Here is a 19,892-nt window from a genome sequence, read left to right as displayed (position 1 = left end):
AAAAAAGTTGGCCGAATTTGACTGCAGTACCTCAAAAACACCCTAGGTGGCACCAGATCGCTTAGCTCAGTATAAAACCTTTCATTGAATTGGGATTATTATGTCACTCTTGCAACAACTCCTCAAAAAGCTAAAACTGTTTAACGTTTCAATTGGACCCTAAATAGGGTGGGAGACAGAGAAATTGTGAGAAAATATTTTAAAAATAGTAATCAAGAATAGCAGTTTCCAAGAATTTAATTTCAGGTTTAAAATGCATATTTCAAATAGTAGTTTTCTTTAGTAGTAATAGCAATAGTAGTGCAAAGAATTTCTGTTTTTTTGGTCACTGTTTGTTTTTTAAAAGATTTTATTTATTCATTCATGAAAGACACAGAGAGAGAAGCAGAGACATAGGCAGAGGAGAAGCAGGTTCCCCATGGGGAGCCTGATGTGGGACTCAATACCCGGGACTCCAGGATCACACCCAGAGCCAAAGGCAGATACTCAACCACTGAGCCACTGAGGCGTCCCTGGTCATTGTTTGTTTAACTTTTCCACCCAGGCAGATGCGGAGTTGCTCATTTCTGTAAAGAATACTTACCTCCAACTAATTCCTATGACTCCTCACTTGTAACCTTCTCTACCCTTACCCCATTCTATTTTCTCCCCTCTGGAAAGTCAAGTGCCCAGCTCTGGATTTTTCTTTTTAAAGGTTTTATTTATTCATGAGAGACCCAGAGAGAGGCAGAGAGATGCAGGCAGAGGGAGAGGCAGGCTCCCCGTGGGGAGCCCTATGTGGGACTCGATCCCAGGACCCCGGGATCCTGACCTGAGCAAAAGGCTCAACCACTGAGCCACCACTGAGCCACCGGGGTGTTCCTACCCCACCTCCCACTCTGGATTAACACAGGGGTTGGTGAAGAATTTAAGTTATCCAATCATTTCAGCCCAATGTCAAAAACACAGTTTCTCAGGCACCCACTACTCCCACCTCCCAAGGCTACAAGTGAAAACCCTGGAGCCGCAGGAAGAACAGTGGCTTTTGGATCTTCTGTTTCTGGTGACCTACACTTATAAAAGAACAGAGTGGCACACTGGGACGTTACTACATCTACCCGCTACAGTTTTGCCCCAGGACAAACATAAGCACTTCTGTGGAACAGTGTCATGTGAGAAAGGGGTTTATAATCTTGTGGGGAAAGGAGAGATAAAGGTAAATGAAGCTTGAGGAATGTTACATTTATTTATTATTTAAAGATTTTATTTATTTGAGAGAGAGAGAGATAATGAGAGAGATAGCAAGAGAGCTCACAAGAAGGGAGGAGAGGGAGAAGCAAGCTTCCTGCTGAGCAAGGAGCCTGATGTGGGGCTTGATCCCAGGACCCCAGAACCATGACCTGAGCTGGAAGCAGAGGCTTAACCGACTGAGCCACCCAGGCGCCTCTGAAGGTTACTTTTAAATTAAACTTGCCCAGCATGTACAATTTGACAGTCTTAACTTTGTCTTCAATGGGTGATGCTATTTTTAATTAGTTTAAGAATACCCCCCCCCATTAAAAAAAAAGATTTTATTTATTTAAGAGAGAGAGCGAGAGCTCAAGCAGGGGGAGGGGCAGAGAGAGAGGGAGAAGCCGACTCCCCCCTGAGCAAGGAGCCTGATGTGGGCTCTATCCCAGGACCCTGAGATTGACCTTAGCTGAAGGGAGACGCTTAACCAACTAAGCCACCCAGGCGCCCCTTTAATTATGTATTTTAACCTCCAGTGAGGTGCCTTGGTTGTAGAGGACTCCAGAACAATGTGTATTTATTGTGCTATGCTTGTTACCTTTTGCAGAACAATCCATAAGCCTCCAGCAGCTGGGCAATTGAGTAGTATTCAACCCTTTCTTCAGGGTTCTCTCTGAGCACAGTGATTTCCTCTCATAGAGCCTATTTTATTTCTTGTAACCTGTCCGTTATTACTTTCATATTGTTTGCTTTATGCTATTTGCCAGCTTATTTTAAAATCCTTTCTTTAGGGCAGCCCGGGTGGCTCAGCGGTTCAGCGCCGTCTTCAGTCCAGGGCCTGTTCCTGGGGATCCGGGATCGAGTCCCACTTCAGGCTCCCTGCATGGAGCCTGCTGCTCCCTCTGCCTGTCTCTCTGTCTCTCTCTCTCTCTCTCTCTCTCTCTGTCTCTCATGAATAAATAAATAAAATCTTAAAAAAAATAACTTCAGCCCCTACCCCACACCACATTTGAAGTTAACCCCAAACATACTATATTTCTAAATGTAAAGCCTCTAACTATAAAACCTCTAGGAAAAAACGTAGGAAGAAATATTTGTGACCTTTTTAGGCTAAAATTTCTTAGACACAAGATCAAAGCATGATCCATAAAAGAAAAAAAATGACTAAATCTGACTTGGCTAAAATTAAGAACGTCTGTTCTTTGAAAAACATTTGAGAGAAAATATTTGCAAGTCACATATCCAATCAAGGACTCGTGTCAAAAATATGTAAAAACACTCAAAACTTGCTAATAAGAAAACAAATAATGCAATGCAAAGTGGGCAAAATGTTTGAACAGTAACAAAACATAGATGGCAAATAACCACATAAAAAATGTTCAACATCACATGTCATCATGGAAATACAAATTAAAACCACAATGCCAGATCATTCCGCACCTGATAGAATGATTCAAGTTAAAAGGACTAACCATACTAGAGTGTTAGTGAGGGTGTGGATGAACTGGGACTTTTACATACTGCCGATAGCAATGTAAAATGGTGCAACCACTTTGGAAAGTGAATTGGCCACTTCCTAAAAAAGTTAAACATACACATACCTTACTACTCAGCCATTTCACTCTTGGGTATTTACCAAGGAGAAACGAATGCATATATTTATACAAAGAGTTCTATTTGAATGTTCATAGCAGCTATATTTGTAATAGCCCCAAACTGTAAACAATCCAAATGTTCATCAACACGAGCATGTGTAAACAAATTGTGGTATATCCATTCATCAGAATAGAATTCACAAATAAAAAAGGAAAGCATTTTATGATACATGTGACAACATGAATTAATCTCAAAATAATTATGCTGAGTGAAAGAAGCTAGATGCAAAAGGAATACATACTGTAGGGGTCTGTTTACATAAAACTCGCAAAAATTCAAACTAATGTAAGGGGAAAGAAAGCAAATCAATGGTTGCTTGGGATGGGGGAGTATGGATGGGGGCAGGAAGGCATTACAAAGGACCATGAGAAAACCTGACGTGATCCTGGATATATAAAAATCAATCATCAATCAGGCCCTAAGGAAGGTAATAAGGCTGAAAAAGATGAAGGACACTGACCAATAAGGAAAAAGTCCGAAAAAAAAAAAAAAAAAGGTCCCTGCTGAGCAGAGAGCCCAATGTGAGGCTTGTCTCAGAACTCCAGGATCATGGCCTGGGCCGAAGGCAGATGGTTTAACTGACTGAATCACCAGGTGCCCCGAGACAGACAAAATTAACCATCATTTTTTGCCTCAACAAGAATGTTTCATGATCAACCAGGGAAGACTGAATGGAGAAGAGGTGAAACAGAATCAGTTAGTATGTTGGTGCCATTTACGCGGGCTTAAGGTCACTCGGCTAGCCTTCCCAGACAGCTCCTGAGTGCACAGGATGGCTCCTCATCCATACCAAGTGACCCAAACAAAGAGTTCAGTTCTGGTAAGGGCAGTGTAAGTGGTTTAGCCAGTGTAATCTACTCAATCTGACTGCATAATAGTCTAGAAATAGGGATTTTCTAAATTAGTACAGTGCATTCTGTAACTAACGGGTCCAAAGAACAAACCAGTGGATCCTAGAAACCTGAGACTAGATTGTCTAGTCCAACTCCTTACTTTATGGATGAGCAGAGTGAGATCCAATTTGGGGAAGAAATCTGTCCAAGGTCACTGAACAAATGAATGATGTGACCAGGGAACATGGTCCATGAGTGAGTCCCTAAATTGGATTTCAGGGATCAGCAGTTTGTAAACACATATTCACGTTACTCTCAACACAGGAACATTAGAGATGCATATATGCATATCTAGTCATTAAATCTCTCACTGTGATTATAATCCAAACAATTGGAAAAGGTTAGTTCTCACCACGTATTTCCCCACCCTTGCTTTGAATATTCTATGCAATCAATAGAAGCCAACAGAGCCATCATTATGGAACTCACTAATAAACTATCAAACCAAAGCTAATCTTTCTGCCTTTGATTTATACCTACAGCAATAAATTTTAAAATAATGCTCAAAATTTTCAACACCATTACGTGCAATTACAAAAATTCTTGTTATTTAGAAGAAATTGGCACTATTTTTGCAAGACTGTAGAATTCAAGTGAACACCTATACTTACGTTGAAACCTGACATGTTAATATCTATCCGCGGTTCACCTTCCTTTTGTCCTTTTGGTGCAATTTGATTGAGAAGATGGAAATAGGCTTTGGAATCCTACAAATGAATTGAAAATCTCAGTGAGATCACATTGACAAAGAATGAATATATCCCATTGTCCTATGTGTGGAAGGATATTTGCATTAGATTTTGTGAGAATATATACATGGCACAAATCTCTGTCTTCTAATCTAACAGATCTTTCCCCCAGAAAAGTCCATCTATCTGGCCTAATGTCTGCCTCAAATACAGATAACTGGATTTTATCATGACTCTACAATTGATTAATATTACCAATATAATGATGCTAGTAAACAGGTAACTAGTTCTGTACCTTCACTGAATTACTGAAGTCAATAAGCTTGGTAGATAAAACAGGCAAGAAAAGAAAGTAGGAGCAGAAATCCAGGAAGCATAGGGAAAGAGAAAATAAACAAGTTATGTCATTACAAAACACGATATATACCACAACCTATGGAGAAGAGATTAGTTATGTTAAAGATGTATTTAATTGTAAATTTAAACGACATTTTTAAAATGAGTAACACTTGAGCTGGTGAGATAACATTTAACTCTGTATAACCTGAATATAGTTAACCAAACAAGTTTGGTTGTCTGCTCAGCATGGAGTCCCAGGTGGGGCTCAAATCTCATGACCCTGAGCTAAGATCAAGAGTTGGACGCTTAACTGACTGAGCCACCCAGGCATCCCTGAAGATTTTTTGGTTTTTAAGCTCCTGAACTCATTCATTGTTTGAATGTTTTTACTTGGGATCCCAATACCTAGAAGTGGTACTACTCATATGGGGGTAGGCTGGGTGAATTCAGGCTGTGTGGACACTCAACTGCACCAGTGCAAACACTTAAGAAGAGTCTTCAACACACATGTCAAGTAAGCTTCTGCCTTTAGGGGGCTGAAACTGGAGGCTTTGACTCCTTAATCCTGTTATATTGGAAGATGACCTTCCTAGCGGCAGTCCGTTTCTATTACTGAACCTTGACAGTCCAGATGGGCTATAAAGGAATGTTCCTCCTAGTAAACTCTGTAGATTATGTGTGTGTCCCAATCCCCTGGGGGAAGTCGTTCAATATGCACACCACCCGGTCCAGCCCCAAACCTATCAAATATGAATCTCTGGGAGATGCATCTTATATAAGCTACCTGAGTGAGTTTGATACATAATGCCAGAAATGATTCTAAGAACGGGGAAAAGCAGGTGAGTGAAATTCACTTCAGAGCAATTCATGAAATGCAAACCCAGATCCCATCATTGGCCAGCACAGGATCTGCCTCCCTATAATGGGGCATTACCATCGAGAAAATGCTTTCGCTTACTATGTCTTCCTAATGGTACATAAATCATAATCGAATCCTATGCACTTGAGAAGGATGGGTAAAGAGCAGACCCAGCAGTGTCTTTACTACCCTGAAAAGGGCTTCAGAGGTGCAACTGAACTTGAAGCATAGATAAATTGGAAGCCTTTTTTCACATTACTGTACAATCATTTGCTTTTTAAAAAGATTCAAGGCAGGCTCCATTTTTTTTAAAAACAATTATTTTCTTTTGTACATTTCAAATAGGTTCCAGAACTGAAAATCCATTTAAGACTGGCTTTCAAGAACACATCTAGTGCATAAAGCAGAAACATACTGGCCAAGCATATTGTGTAGGTTAAAAGATGGGGTGGGTGGGGGCCTACTGGTCTCATAATTTGGGAGCTATCCTTAATTTTCCCTGAGGAAATCAGTAATGCAAATATCCCACGACTTCCTCTCGCCGCTGAACACATTGATAGGATCACGGACTGCTGTTTCCATAGCCCTGTGGGTCAGTGACATCCGGTGAAGATCCTTCAATTTGCTCCCTGCGTCCCAACACTTGGATTTTGGAGAAAGTCAGTTAATGAGAACTCTGTGAGGTTTTTGCTATGATAATTTCGGCCCCCTCTCTCTGGGAAGTTAGAGCAACCTGTGGCAAAGAAATGTTGCCAACGCCTCCTTCCTCTGCTCGTTTTTTCCTTATTGCTCGTGCGCAGTAAATGTAACACAAGAAATATTATCAGGTCTTTGATGTGCCAGGTATTGTGGCTAGAGGGGGGGCTTTAGTAGGAGGGTGCTAGGGCCGGCGCTGAGGTAGGAGATGCAGCCATGTGTATATAAGAGCTCATCGCCACCCTCATGAACTCAATGTCTAAAGGTGGGAGCAAACAATAGAAGCAAAGACAAATAAGAAAGGGGAAGGGGAATCTTGGGGCCCTTTCTTGGTCTTCTAGGATTTACTAACAGGTACCCTGAGGTCTGGGAAAGGAAGGCAAGTAGGAAGGGAACGGCCGTGGCCCACCCTTAGATACTCCATGGTTAACAGGTAACAGAATAAAGTGTTAGGACTGTAATACTTTGCTCCTTTCCCCCAGAAGGAAAGCTAGGCTTGGTGCTTGTACTCCTAAGGTTTTATCTCTCCTGAAAATCTACATCAAATCGAGGGCCAGCAAGGCCTGGTGACAAACTGGCAGGATGTTCCCTCTGTCAGCGGGGAGGAAGTCACCCACGGCATCCACAATACTCCCCCCTCCCCCGGAAAGCGTGATGGTTCCTTGCCCTGTTACCTTGATGTCAGCACTAAAGTTGTTGATTTTTTGCCAGCCCGAGTTTTCCAAGTGAAAGTTTGCCCATCTGAGCAGAAGCTCTTCCGGAGACAATTTCATAAGCTCCTCCAAAGTCTCACCATCTCGAAGTAAGGCAGCCAAGGCTATAAGAAAAAAAACAACCACCATAATATATGACAATGGTCATTACAAGTTCATTCGGTCTTTTGACATTCTGTTAGGTAACAGAGGTGCAGTAACACATATGACCAAGTTCCTCGTTTTTAGGTGCTGATAGTCTAACAACAGACATATATTAGTAGATAATCATACAATGATTTGATAAAGACACTATGTCATGAGAATGCATAGCAAATATTATCACACTATAATTTATTTTCTTTATTGGTCTTCACGTTCCAAATGGTAATTAAGTTACAGTTTTTAGGGACGCCTGGGTGGCTCAGCGGTTGAGTGTCTGCCTTCATTCAGCTCAGGGCATGATCCCGGGTCCAGGGATCAAGTCCCACATCGAGTCCTGCATTAGGCTCCCTACTAGAAGCCTGCTTCTCCCTCTACCTATGTCTCAGTCTCTCTGTTTCTCATGAATAAATAAATAAGATCTTTAAAAAAGAATTACAGTTTTTAAACATTTTATGTCACAAGTTTACCTAAATTGTTTTTTTTTTTTTAAGATTTTATTTATTTGAGAGAGAGAGAGAGAGAGAGAGAGAGAGAGTAAGCAGGGGAAAGAGTAGAGGGAGAGGGACAAGTGGACTCCCCACTGAGCGCAAAGCCTGTCTTGAGGCTTAGTCCCATGACCCTGAGATCATGACCTGAGCTGAAATCCAGACAGATGCTCAACCGACTGAGCCATCCAGGTGCCCCCTAAATTGTCCTTTTTAAATCATATTAAAATCAGAGATTTGGGAGAGAATGTTTAAAATGGTAGAGCCTTTATACCTCACTTTTTGACTAAAGGAGTATAGAGACACTACGGTAATATTTAAGTATAATTAATTGACTCGAAGGGGTAAATCTATTTTTTAAAGTATTTTTATTTTTTAATTTTTTAAAAAAATTTTATTTATTTATTCATAGACACACATACACACACAGAGAGAGGCAGAGACACAGACAGAGGGAGAAGCAGGCTCCATGCAGGGCAGCCACTGGGGCTGCCCAGTATTTTTATTTTTTAATCTCTCCCCCCAACGTGGGGCTTAAACTCCCAACCCGAGATCAATAGTCCCACATTCTACTGACTGAGCCAGCCAGGTGTCCTGGGTTAAATCTCTTTTTTAAAGGGATATAATTTTACTTTACAGTTTCTTTTTTATTTTTTCTAAAGATTTATTTATTTATTCATGAGAGACACACAGAGAGAAGCAGAGACATAGGCAGAGGGAGAAGCAGGCTCCCTGTGGGGAGTACAATGTGGGACTCGATCCCAGGACCCCAGGATCAAGACCTGAGCCAAAGGCAGATGCTCAACCACTGAGCCACTAGGTGCCCCTACTTTACATTTTCTATAGCATCTAACATGTAAAAGCTGCTCAATTATGCTGAATTGGATGTGTAGGAGAAGCCAAGCGTTTCAGGTAAGTTATTCCCTCAGGTAATAGGTAGAAGTGGAGGTGCCTCCACAGCGAACTGTCTAAATTTTAGCACTGTTTCAGGAATGAGTTGTGTAGTCCTGATGCTATAATTACCTCCCGTGAAATAAAAGGAGGTCCAGATTGAATGAGCACACTGACACTGCCTGATTTCTGAAGAGATCTAACACCTTCAGGGCAGCCCAGGTGGTTCAGCAGTTTAGCGCTGCCTTCAGTCCAGGGCCTGATCCTGGAGACTGGAGATGGAGTCCCACGTCGGGCTCCCTGCATGGAGCCTGCTTCTCCCTCTGCCTGTGTTTCTGCCTCTCTCTCTCTGTGTCTCTCACGAATAAATAAATAAAATCTTTAAAAAACAAAAACAAAAAAAACCTAACACCTTCATCAGGCAAATTTCATCTTTCGCAGACTCTGCCTTATGCCACATCATTTTGACCCTGAGGGATTTAAGTGAGGGCAGGGCCAGCAAGTCGCTTGTCCAGGACCCTTCCTTTTGCTCCTCATCTCCACCAAGTCAAAGGCTAGAAAGGATCGAATAGCCTGACATCTATGTATCTGAGACCTTGTCAAAGACAAGCCATTTGATGTATTACACAAGCCAATGTAATGTCATTTTGCTGTCCCCTTTTCCTCTTTGAACAGACTTCATGTTCTTTAACAAGACAAACACCACCGTGAAGAAGGCTAGCAATGAGAGTCACAGTATTTGTTCAAACAGGTACCTGTGAGCAGATGCAAAGAGCAAGAGTGATAGTCTCAAAAGTGCAAAAAAAGTCTTATCATGGATAAATGTGCAAAATAATACTGCTGACGGACATTCTGGGGCCTTGGGAGTCCTGAGAACCTCAAATAGATGTTCCCCAGAGGTAACTAGGATTGAGAGAGTGATTTCTGGAATAAAATAGGAATATCTGGAGCGGTGTTTACTGTTTTTAAGCTTTATAGGCAGAGGATCATGTAGTAGCACCTAGGACACACAGCAATCGTACTGTGTATGGCTATACATTCTACAAATCCATGATGTGATATAAAACCCCATGCTGTAAGAAGTTGAGGAATTCTTGTGACCATAAAGGGTGGGTTAGAATAGTTTGAAGAGGTTTCAATCTGCGATAGAATATAAAAGATATTCAAAATAATAGGAGATGGTGCACATTGGTAGAGCTGGGGGTGGAGGATGGGGTGGGAATTGTGGAGGCAGATTAGGAAAGAACAGATACCCAGTCTGGGGGCCTCGAGAATGTTCCACAAACTCTCTGCGTGCGCTTTTGTGTCTTTACTGTAAAACAAATTCTAAAGTACCAGGCAAATGTGAATTACTACTAAAGAAGAAAAGTCATAATTAGACTGTTTCCCAGGATAACACTATAGCATTACCTTCTTTTAATTCTAGTTATCATCTAATCACCTCAATTAAGTGAAAGCATGACAGCCTGCATGACCAGGAAAAAATAACCAATAAACATCTTTCAAGATGACTGTGTTCCATTACCTTCATTCCTGCTTAATTCAATGTCGGCGAACAAACCGATCTTAATGATCTGCCAGAGGAGTCCCAGAACCAGATGGGGTTTCCCAGCCCGCAAATCCTCTGCACCGATGTTCACAACGTGACACCCAATGGCAGAAGCGGAGTTCAGGGCCAAGTTCAAGTTTTCCTGCAAGACAGCCAATGTACACATTAGCTTCTTGACCTTTCCATTTTTTTTAGGAGTCAACTCCCTTTACTGAAAATAATGCTCAATGAGGAAATTAATTTCAGCCACACATGATCCACAGAAAACAAATTCCAGACAACAAACTCCAGACTTTGGTGTTAAAAAACCAAGCATAGCTAAAACAAGTCTCAGCCTTATTATTGTTACTGTCTTTTCCAGAATTCTGTGGGAAATTAACTTGGTATTTTTATGTGGTTTCTTTTGAAGTACACTGACACTGTCATGAAAAGAAAAGGCTGAGAGTGACTCGAGTCAGGATATCCGTGTGGGTTAAGTGTTGTAGTTCTTTCTTTTTTTCTTTTTAAAGATTTTACTTTTAAGCAATCTCTATACCTCACATGGGACTTGTACTTACAACCCTGAAATCAAGAGTCACATGCTTTACTGACTGAGCCAACCGGGTGCCCCAAGAGTCATATTTCTTAAAATGCCTAAATGAGAGGTCTATTCCGAATTTGTCCGAAAAATTTCTAGAAGTTGCAATCTCCACATCACAAGAGGTGCTCTTGCCCAAGGGAAGTTTGCTATCTCAGAGTATAATATTCACTTGATGGAAAAGAAAAATGCTCCACTGCTTAAGCATGCTAATTAGTTAAGAGCTTAAATACTTCTGCTCATTTCTGCATGCTTGAACACTGTGTAATGAAAAGAACATAGGGCTTTGGAGCTAGACCTGGATTTGAACTTCACTTCCACTGCTAACCTTGGGCAAGCTCAGGAGCCTTTCTGAGTTCCAGTTCTCCTCTGTCAAATTTGGATAATAGTTCTAAACTCAACAACTTAAGAGTTGTTGTAAGAATTAAATGGCAAGCTAATGAAGGGCAGAACTGATGGTCTACAGAATAGGCACTCACTAGGCAATTTCCCGGGAAAGTGCAAGATCACTGTATGCGTACCTGAATGATGAAGGGTGTAAGTTTCTTCTTGTTGATTGCTCTTTCATCAATTGTATCGGGGACTGAAAGGTTGATCATTTTACTGAAACAATAATTAAACAAGGAGCTGGTTTACTTTTAAAGAGCCTGCGAATATTCACAAATATTTGAAGGCTCATGACATGTCTAATGTAATCTGAAAAACTCAATGCAATATATGACTTTTATCATGTTGATCACAAAAAAACTATATGCATGAAAAATGCAAATAAAAAAAGACAAAAATGTTTGCAGTAGTTGGGTATTTCTGAGTTGTGGGTTGGAGCAATACTTCCTAGTTTTAATTTTTGGTATTTTCTCATTATTTTATAAGAAGCAATAATTTGGATAATGAAAAAAACCTCACGAATAAATTTTAAAACAAAAAAAATCCCACACTGAAATTGTATCTCTTCTTGATTATACAATTTGCAAGTAAGAATGACCATTTATTTACAAGGAGGTGAATTCGTTGACTGTGAGATTCTTTCATTCATCATATTTATTGAGAGCCTAAATGATGAGCTAGGCATGATATTTGGTGCTAATTCAGTGGTGAGAGGAAGAAAGGTTCTAGTAATTAAACTAGAATCTGTGATTTATTTGGAAGAATCTCATTTGGTAAAATTTGGACTTAGATGGTAACATTTTAGATGCTTATAATACTGCCCCCCAAATATGGGATTCTGCACAGGAAAAACCATGCTTCTTTCCATGTCAATTTTTTTTTTTTTTAAGATTTTATTTATTTATTCGTGAGACGCAGAGAGAGGCAGAGACACAGGCAGAGGGAGAAGCAGGCTCCCTGCAGGGAGCCCGATGTGGGACTTGATCCCAGGACTCCAGGATCACGCCCTGGGCCAAAGGCCAGCACCAAACCACTGAGCCAGCCACCCAGGGATCCCCCCCATGTCAAATTTAAATATCAAATCAGTAGCATCATGTGATTATCTCTCTGTATTAAAACACATGGGGGAATTCTTTAGTGTCTATACATGGACAAAATGGGATAGCTTATGCTTTTTAACAGGGATCACAGTAGATGCAAAATGAAATACAAAGGGGTTGGAATATCCTGACTGTTCATCTGATAGAGTTTCTGAGTGACAGAGGCTGAAGACAAATCCAGGCAGACTGATGATGGAGCATGCTCTTGGCCATCGTGCTACACTGCCTCAACAGATAGCCAACCCATCAACTGACAAAGTGTTGATGATCTTACATCTTTTCTGCCAAGACACTGTTAGCTCTGGGGCAGTAGCAAGGACAAACACATTTTTCAGAAGTAATTGGAGGGTGAGAACTGAAGAGGAGAGTCTTCGTATTTTGAAGCTATGGTGCTTTAGAAATAAGGAGACACTGACATATGTTATGTCCAACATAGTTGTCATGTTCTGCTTGCTCAAGGGATGAGAAGAAATTGGAAGCTCTCAGTGTCCTTATAAAGCAGTCCCCAGTCTAAATGACTGAGTTTTAGATTTGTATTTGTGGTACTTTCTCAGACACACTCAGATGACTTTCAATTCTAATTATTTCCCCAGCTGAAGCTGTCAAGCACTCAGAAACCAATATATCAATTATGTGGAAGGCTGTTTTGGAAGCCTGGACACAAAATCAACCAACGTCTTACCAAAGCACAATTCCATCACCAACAGCTTTGAATAGGTCATCGGTATTTGGGTTCATGGGTATAACATGTCTGCAGTCAGGATCATTTTCCAAAGCCTTGTTTATCCAGTTAACGAAAGCGTATTTTTCTTCCTCTAAAGTCATGTTGAATTAACAAGAAATTAGTTCACACTCTAGATTGACTCTAAAGCCTAAAATAATTTGTACAGTAGTGCTGAAAGTTAATGTGTCACAAACATGGGGTTCTCCTCTTTGGAAACCCAGACACTTAAATACAACATGGCTATTATGAAGTACAAAAGTAATAACAAGAAAACAGAGCAAAGGTTAACTGATCCTTAGAGAAGTTAGTTACTGAATTCTTTCAAAAATTATTACTTACATTATTGTAGAGCTCTATTACAACAAAGTCTATCTTTGTACATACTGTATAATATCTCTTGCAAGCTAACAAAACAATACAATAAATACATTACAGCAGGCACTCTAATTAGGTCATTGTGTTAACACACGTGAAACTCTTACTATTACCTGAGTAAGAATGCTGTGTTCCTTCACTGGACAGCTCTGAAGTACCTCCCAGAGCACAAATCCCTTCTTTCCTGTTGATTGCTTTGCGGAAGGTTTTGGCAATGTCACTGCTTTTTACCTCTTGGAAAATCTATTAATGAAAATACATTGTTAATTCACGTTTCATTTTACATCAGGCGCAAGGATAAGCTCTTCTATCTTTTATACTCCACTCACCTACATTTCCCCACACAGGTGGTGAGTGTTAAAGGAGATGGAAAACTGGGCTTGAGTTTTTAAGATGCTAACTAAGTACTACAATACTGCTACTGAAAATGAAGCCAGACAGTCAATTGCACACACTTGTCAAAAACGTTAAGTGCCACATGCATCAAATCTGCTTTAAGCTGAAAACTAGTGTGGTCCAAAGGCATAGGTAAATCTGCTAATTTTCTGCCAACAAGTAAGGCTTTGTTTGTTCCCTGGAGAGAAAAGGCTAAAGGATCCCCCTTCTTTAACCACAATTCTTAGCACAAAGAAAGATGAAAATTTATGACTCAATCAAAAAAACCTTTTTGAGGGTTTAGAGTTTGTTTAATCAAAATTTACAGAACAATAAGGTGAAAAATGGATTAAGTTGGCAAAAAAAGAGAACTATGGAGAATAAACACAAAGAAGAGACTTTTCAGTGATTGACTTGTTTGTTTATGAAAGAGTTTGTTCAATCAAAATTTACAGAATAATAAGGTGAAAAATGGATTAAGTTGGCAAAAAAAAGAGAACTATGGAGAATAAACACAAAGAAGAGACTTTTCAGTGATTGACTTGTTTGTTTATGAAAGTTTGTTCAATCAAAATGTACAGAATAATAAGGTGAAAAATGGATTAAGTTGGCAAAAAAAGAGAACTATGGAGAATAAACACAAAGAAGAGACTTTTCAGTGATTGACTTGTTTATGAAATCCAGTTTCTCTTCACACTGAAGAACATGGCTCACAAAATTAACATGTACATTCTAATTGTTCAAGAGCAGGTAGTAATAAAGCAAATTTAATATCCTACCCTAACTGCCTGATTGAATGAATGGACATTCTAAAGTACTAGCTATCTCTCTGTATTTTTTAAAGATTATTTGTTTTAGAGAGAGAGAATGCACAGGTTGGGAGGAGAGGGGTAGAGGGAGAGGTAGGGAGAGAGAATCCTCAAGTAGACTGCCCACTGAGCACAGAGCCCAAGGTGGGGCTGGATCCCAGGACCCTGAGATCATGAGCTGAGCTGAAATCCAGAGTCGGATGCCTGACTGACTGAGCCACCCAGGTGCCCCAGGACTATCTATATATTTTTATTTTTTAAAGATTTTTAAAATTTATTCATGAGAGACAGAGACAGCGAGAGAGAGAGAGAGAGAGAGAGAGAGAGAGAGAGAGAGAGGGGCAGGCAGACACAGGCAGAGGGAGAAGCAGGCTCCATGCAGGGAGCCCGACGTGGGACTCAATCTTGGATCTCCAGGATCAGGCCCTGGGCCAAAGGCAGGTGCTAAACTGCTGAGCCACATAGGGATCCCCCCTATATATTTTTAAATACTGGAAATGATCTAAGCCCAAACTTGTTTCTGATCTAAAGTAGCTACCTCCAGTAAAATAAGAGCAAGATGTAGCATCTTCATAAAAAAATTTCTCTAAAAGGTACACCTGGGTGGCTCAGTCGGTTAAGTGCCTGATTCTTGATTTAGGCTCAGGTCATGACCTCAGGGTCTTGAGATTGAGCCCCGCGCTGGGCTCTGTGCTCAGCACAGAGTCTGCTTGGGATTCTGTCTCCCTCTCCCTCTGCCCATACCCTCCCAACTCACACGTGCACACATATGTGCTTGCTCTCTCTCAAATAAACAAATAAATAAAACCGTTTTAAGAAAAGGTGTTTAAAACACATAAGTGGGCTTACAAAAGGAAACGTATGACCCTAATGGAAGAGTTGCTAACAAACAGAGGAGTCAAAGGCTTTTGGCATTATTGACAGGTACACACACACAGACATCTCAGGAGGTGCAGCCTATGTTTGAAGTTCATAGACCAGGGTCACAATACCTAGCAGTTCAGGTTGTATATGCGAGACCAGAGACCAGGCACAGAGGAGAAGCTTGAAATTCAGCCCCATGTGCCATTAACCCAGCCCTGGATTCTGCATAAGACTGGGTCAGGCCAAAAGCAGAGATGGCCTTTTGATATTTAGATTTCACAGGAGAGAATCTTTTTGTCATTAATCCACTTTGTAACTGTAGGTGTTGCTGGTAGCCTCTCCTGAAGTCATGGTTTCCTCTTACCTTTCTAAAATTTTGACTTTCCTAGGACTTAGAGATCCAATTTTATTTCGGAAAATAGCAGTTAAGTTCCACAAAATCAAGCTTACTCAATTTCCACAGCTGTGATTTGTTTTCTGTTCTGTCATTTCAGAGGTAGAATTTTAGAATGGGTGTGCATGCGTCTATGTCTGTATATGTATATATTTGCATACACACAGACTACTCTAAATATTGCACATGACCAACGAAAGGAATTTTCCTCTTTTATGGCCATTATACTGACTCCAGTCAAGTATCAAATGGTGTAGAGCTGACTACTCATGTACTCTGGGTAATTTCTGAATTATCGACATTATTTTTACATACACTGATTTTTAAAGTCCAATTCAGATTTCATTTAATTTACTTTAACTTCTGAGCCAAGATCATACAACAAAATGACGACCAGCGAATATAGCAGTTTTCACTGGGATGGATTTTTGTCATCATAGCTCCCCCTTCAATAACTATATATCTGTTCGGTAAAAATGCAATATTCACTATTCTACCTCATTTGGAACCCCATTTAGTAAGACATTGTCTAGTAAATTAAAATCTGAAATGTGTGTTTTCCCTCAAGACTGGAATACATAAATCACTGGCATGGTATTAAAAAAAAAAAAAAAAAAAAGGCATCCAAAATGTTACTGCTTCAGAAATGACCTATGAAAAGTAATTTTTTTTTTAAAAATTCGGACTATTTTGCCTCCTGATCTTTTCCTTCTAAAAATTAGGTTGGGGTCAGCCCGGGTGGCTCAGCAGTTTAGCGCCGCCTTCGGCCCAGGGCCTGATCCTGGGGACCTGGGATTGGGTCCCAAGTCAGGCTCCCTGCATGAAGCCCGCTTCTCCCTCTGCCCGTGTCTCTGCCTCTTTCTCTCTCTGTCTCTCTCATAAATGAATAAATAAAATCTTTAAAAAAATAAAAAATAAAAAATTAGGTTGGTTTCTACAATCACAAGTGCAGCTGAAAAATAAATGCAAATTTATATACAGCATGGAAAAGAGGAATAATACAAATAAGTAAAAATTTAAAAAAGTAATGTCTGCTGTATAATATCCTAATACAGTGACTTCTGTCGTTCTAGTTAAGCTCATTCTTGGGAACGAAAGCAGAGTTGCAATTAAATTAGTTTATTTTTAATTGTGTTACAAAGGTTATACGATCTTCATTTTATCTTTTTAAAGATTTTATTCATTTATTCATGAGATCCAGAGAGAGAGAGAGAGGGACACAGGCAGAGGGAGAAGCAGGCTCCATGTAAGGAGCTGGACGTGGGACTCGATCCCAGGTCTCCAGGATCATGCCCTGGGCCGAAGGCAGGTGCCAAATCGCTGAGCCACCTAGGGATCCCCTGATCTTCATTTTCTAAATATTTTTATTATTTTTTAAAAATATTTTATTTATTTATTTGAGAGAGAGAGTGAGTGAGAGAGAAGGAGCTGGGGGGAAGGTCAGAGGCAGAGGGAGAAGCAGACTCCCCACTGAGCAGGGGGCCTGTGCGGGCTGGATCCCAGGATGCAGGGATCATGACCTGAGCAGAAGGCAGTCAGCTTAACCGAGCCACCCAGGCTCCCCTCTAAATATTTTTAAATAAATTATTCCAGCTCAAGTTTTCAGGTTCATGGTATTTTCCTCTGTTCCTTAGATTAAAAAAAAAAAAAAAGGAATAACTGAAGATTTATGTATCTTCAACAGATTCACTGAAGGAAAATTTGCATTTTATTTTCTACTTTGGAGAAGAAATTGCAACAGTGGATGATAAAGCTATTTGAGTAGAAGCCCTGGCTTAACAAGCATCTCTGAAATCAGAGATAACACAAGGCCAACCGCCGTGCTGAAGTCTTCTCAATGAATCTTTTCAGAGCTGCCCGTTGTGATACTAATGAGCTCACTGTTTCATGCTGTTTTCCCTCGATGAGGAAGGGCTGGCTTTGTCATGCGCGAACAAATTCCTGGCATACACTGCTCACTCTGGCTCTCTATCTACATCTTTTCCGGTCTCTTATGGAATACATACACATATACATATACATGTTTCTTTTTCTTTTTTAAAGCTTTATCAACTTTCCAGCTCAGTACAGGACTAGTGGCCAGATGAAAGCAATCCGGAGGCATAATGACTTAAGGGGAAGGAAAGATTTCAGAAATTGCAAAATATTGACTGGCTTCCAGGGTTTGAGGCTTGCTTTCCAAAGTGTTTCCAAAGTAGTACTTTTCGAATTTTTCCTTTTTTTTTTTTTTTTTAAATCTGTTGTAGGCCTGAGCTTATTAATAATAGGAAGAGAACACTACTTAAAAAACAAACAAATTACTACCCTCAACAACATCCACATAGTATTTGCTATATGCCTGGTACTGTTCTAAGCACTTTACTTATGTGAAGTTATTTAATCTGATGACATCGGTGCTACTAGCAAAAGTCCTCAAACAGGTCAACAACTTAGAACCATCCTGCAAGAGCATATTTCTCACTGTGAAAGTTAAGACTTTAATGCAGATATCTCTGCTGAATGAAAGTGCCATACCAGTCTTTTTAAAGATGCAGGAAAACACCCCACTATTACATTGTAGGAAAAAAAGTCCAGTCATTTCATTTTGAAATACTCAGAAGAAACAAAATCAGGGTATTACATTTAACTTTAACGTTTGAAGTTTACATTTAATTTAGGGACTCCTTTCTGCCCTATACATATTTTTCTCAATAATTAACATAAACTGATTTTGTCTGTAGGCTGCTTTGCAATTAACACCTCTTATGAAGCAATTTAAATTAAAAAAAAAAAAAAAAAACCCAAGATGCAAGAGCAGGTTTATTTCTACTTCCTGTTAATACCTGGTAGGACTAACTCCCTTCCTTTTTCACAGATAACTCAGACCTACTCATATTTTGACCATTTTTAAGATGTCTCACTGGTGACAAAGCAGACAGAAGTGGACAGACATTTGGTCAGACACCCATCTTTCTATTTGGTCATGGTGGTATCATTCTGAAACCTCAGACAGGTTATTTTACTGTCCTTCATATCTCTTTTTTACCTTAAATTTTATTTATTTATTCATGAGAGACACAGAGAGAGGCAGAGACACAGGCAGAGGGTGAAGCAGGCTCCCTGTCGGGACCCCATGTGGTATTCCATCCCGGGTCCCCAGGATCACGACCTGAGCTGAAGGCAGATGCTCAACCACTGGGCCACACAGGCATCCCTGTCCTTCATATATAACATTTCTTGAATAGAAGGGAGCTAACTGGAAAAAGCCACTAGTCCCCTGTGTAATGGCAGGGAGGCTACTTCCTTTTTTCAGGAATCCAGGATTTTATTTTCGACTGGAAAAATGAAAGAGTACAAACATATCGATTCCTTTCAATTTTAAAATGTACATTTTAACCTAAAACATCTTCCTTAATATTTTTTAAAGATTCCTAGTGATGCCAAAACTATGAGGCATGTCATTTACTTTTTAAGAATATACTAAGGTAATCAAGCCTTCTCACTTAAAAGCCTCAAAGGATTCTGAAGATTCTGCGACATCTCAAGATCTACAAAATGAAATATTTCCCAAGATCATTTTTCTCAAAGACACTCTCATAATTTTGTCCTTAATAATACTGGCAACACTGCAAAATCATAATGATTTAGGCCCATTCTTTCTAGTAGATTAAAATTCTGGGCAGTAAATTATATCAAAAATAACCAATCATAGTTAAACTCCTTCTCTAAGCTGCTTTAAATTCACAATTCAACATGCACTTACAAGGGGAACACATCATACATCAGAGGACATGCAAGTGCTCATACTGCAAGTCAATTGCAACTTACTATTGAACACAGAATTCAAAACAAAAGGCTTTGCCAATAACTGAAGACAAAAACAGTGGGGAGGAAATCAGTATTTCAAAAGAAGCCAGCAGGAACGACACCATTACAATTATGACACGTCTACATTTTTAAAACAGTAGCCCTCCCCGCTCCTGTCCCCTCTCCCGCCAACGCCACCAAATGCTCTCAGCTTACTAGACATCATTATTTAGTCCATTTGTTTCTGTAATTCTTAACAGTGTTCTAAAGGAGTTAACTGTAATGGGAGAGAACATACCAGAATTTCCCTGGCTATAGTGAGAGCTTCAGTTACCATGGAAAAGGCGGGTAAGAGTGCTAGGAAGTTTGTGATAAAGA

General features: G+C 40.0%; 1 protein-coding gene across 12 annotated transcripts in view; it reads right to left on the bottom strand.

The window, feature by feature from the left end:
• PLS3 (plastin 3) overlaps nucleotides 1-19,892 on the bottom strand; it is an 88,493-nt gene that overhangs the window by 6,879 nt on the left and 61,722 nt on the right. For 7 of the 12 annotated variants that reach the window (XM_025983888.2, XM_072743442.1, XM_072743443.1 and 4 more), the window contains exons 5-10: nucleotides 13,400-13,529; nucleotides 12,870-13,002; nucleotides 11,222-11,303; nucleotides 10,100-10,265; nucleotides 7,016-7,158; nucleotides 4,370-4,465 (exon numbers count right to left, since the gene is read on the bottom strand). In XM_025983888.2, the coding sequence (XP_025839673.1) occupies nucleotides 4,370-4,465; nucleotides 7,016-7,158; nucleotides 10,100-10,265; nucleotides 11,222-11,303; nucleotides 12,870-13,002; nucleotides 13,400-13,529 (750 nt within the window). Of the gene's footprint in view, nucleotides 1-4,369; nucleotides 4,466-4,742; nucleotides 4,770-7,015; nucleotides 7,159-10,099; nucleotides 10,266-11,221; nucleotides 11,304-12,869; nucleotides 13,003-13,399; nucleotides 13,530-19,892 lie in introns of all 12 variants that reach the window. The other 5 variants (XM_025983886.2, XM_072743439.1, XM_025983887.2 and 2 more) reach the window with 1 other exon arrangement.

The sequence above is a fragment of the Vulpes vulpes genome, chromosome X, assembly GCF_048418805.1.
Source record: "Vulpes vulpes isolate BD-2025 chromosome X, VulVul3, whole genome shotgun sequence".
In the NCBI taxonomy this organism is placed as follows: Eukaryota; Metazoa; Chordata; class Mammalia; order Carnivora; family Canidae; genus Vulpes; species Vulpes vulpes.
Note: the sequence above shows the minus strand (reverse complement) of the source record. Positions and strands in the feature narration are given on the sequence as shown.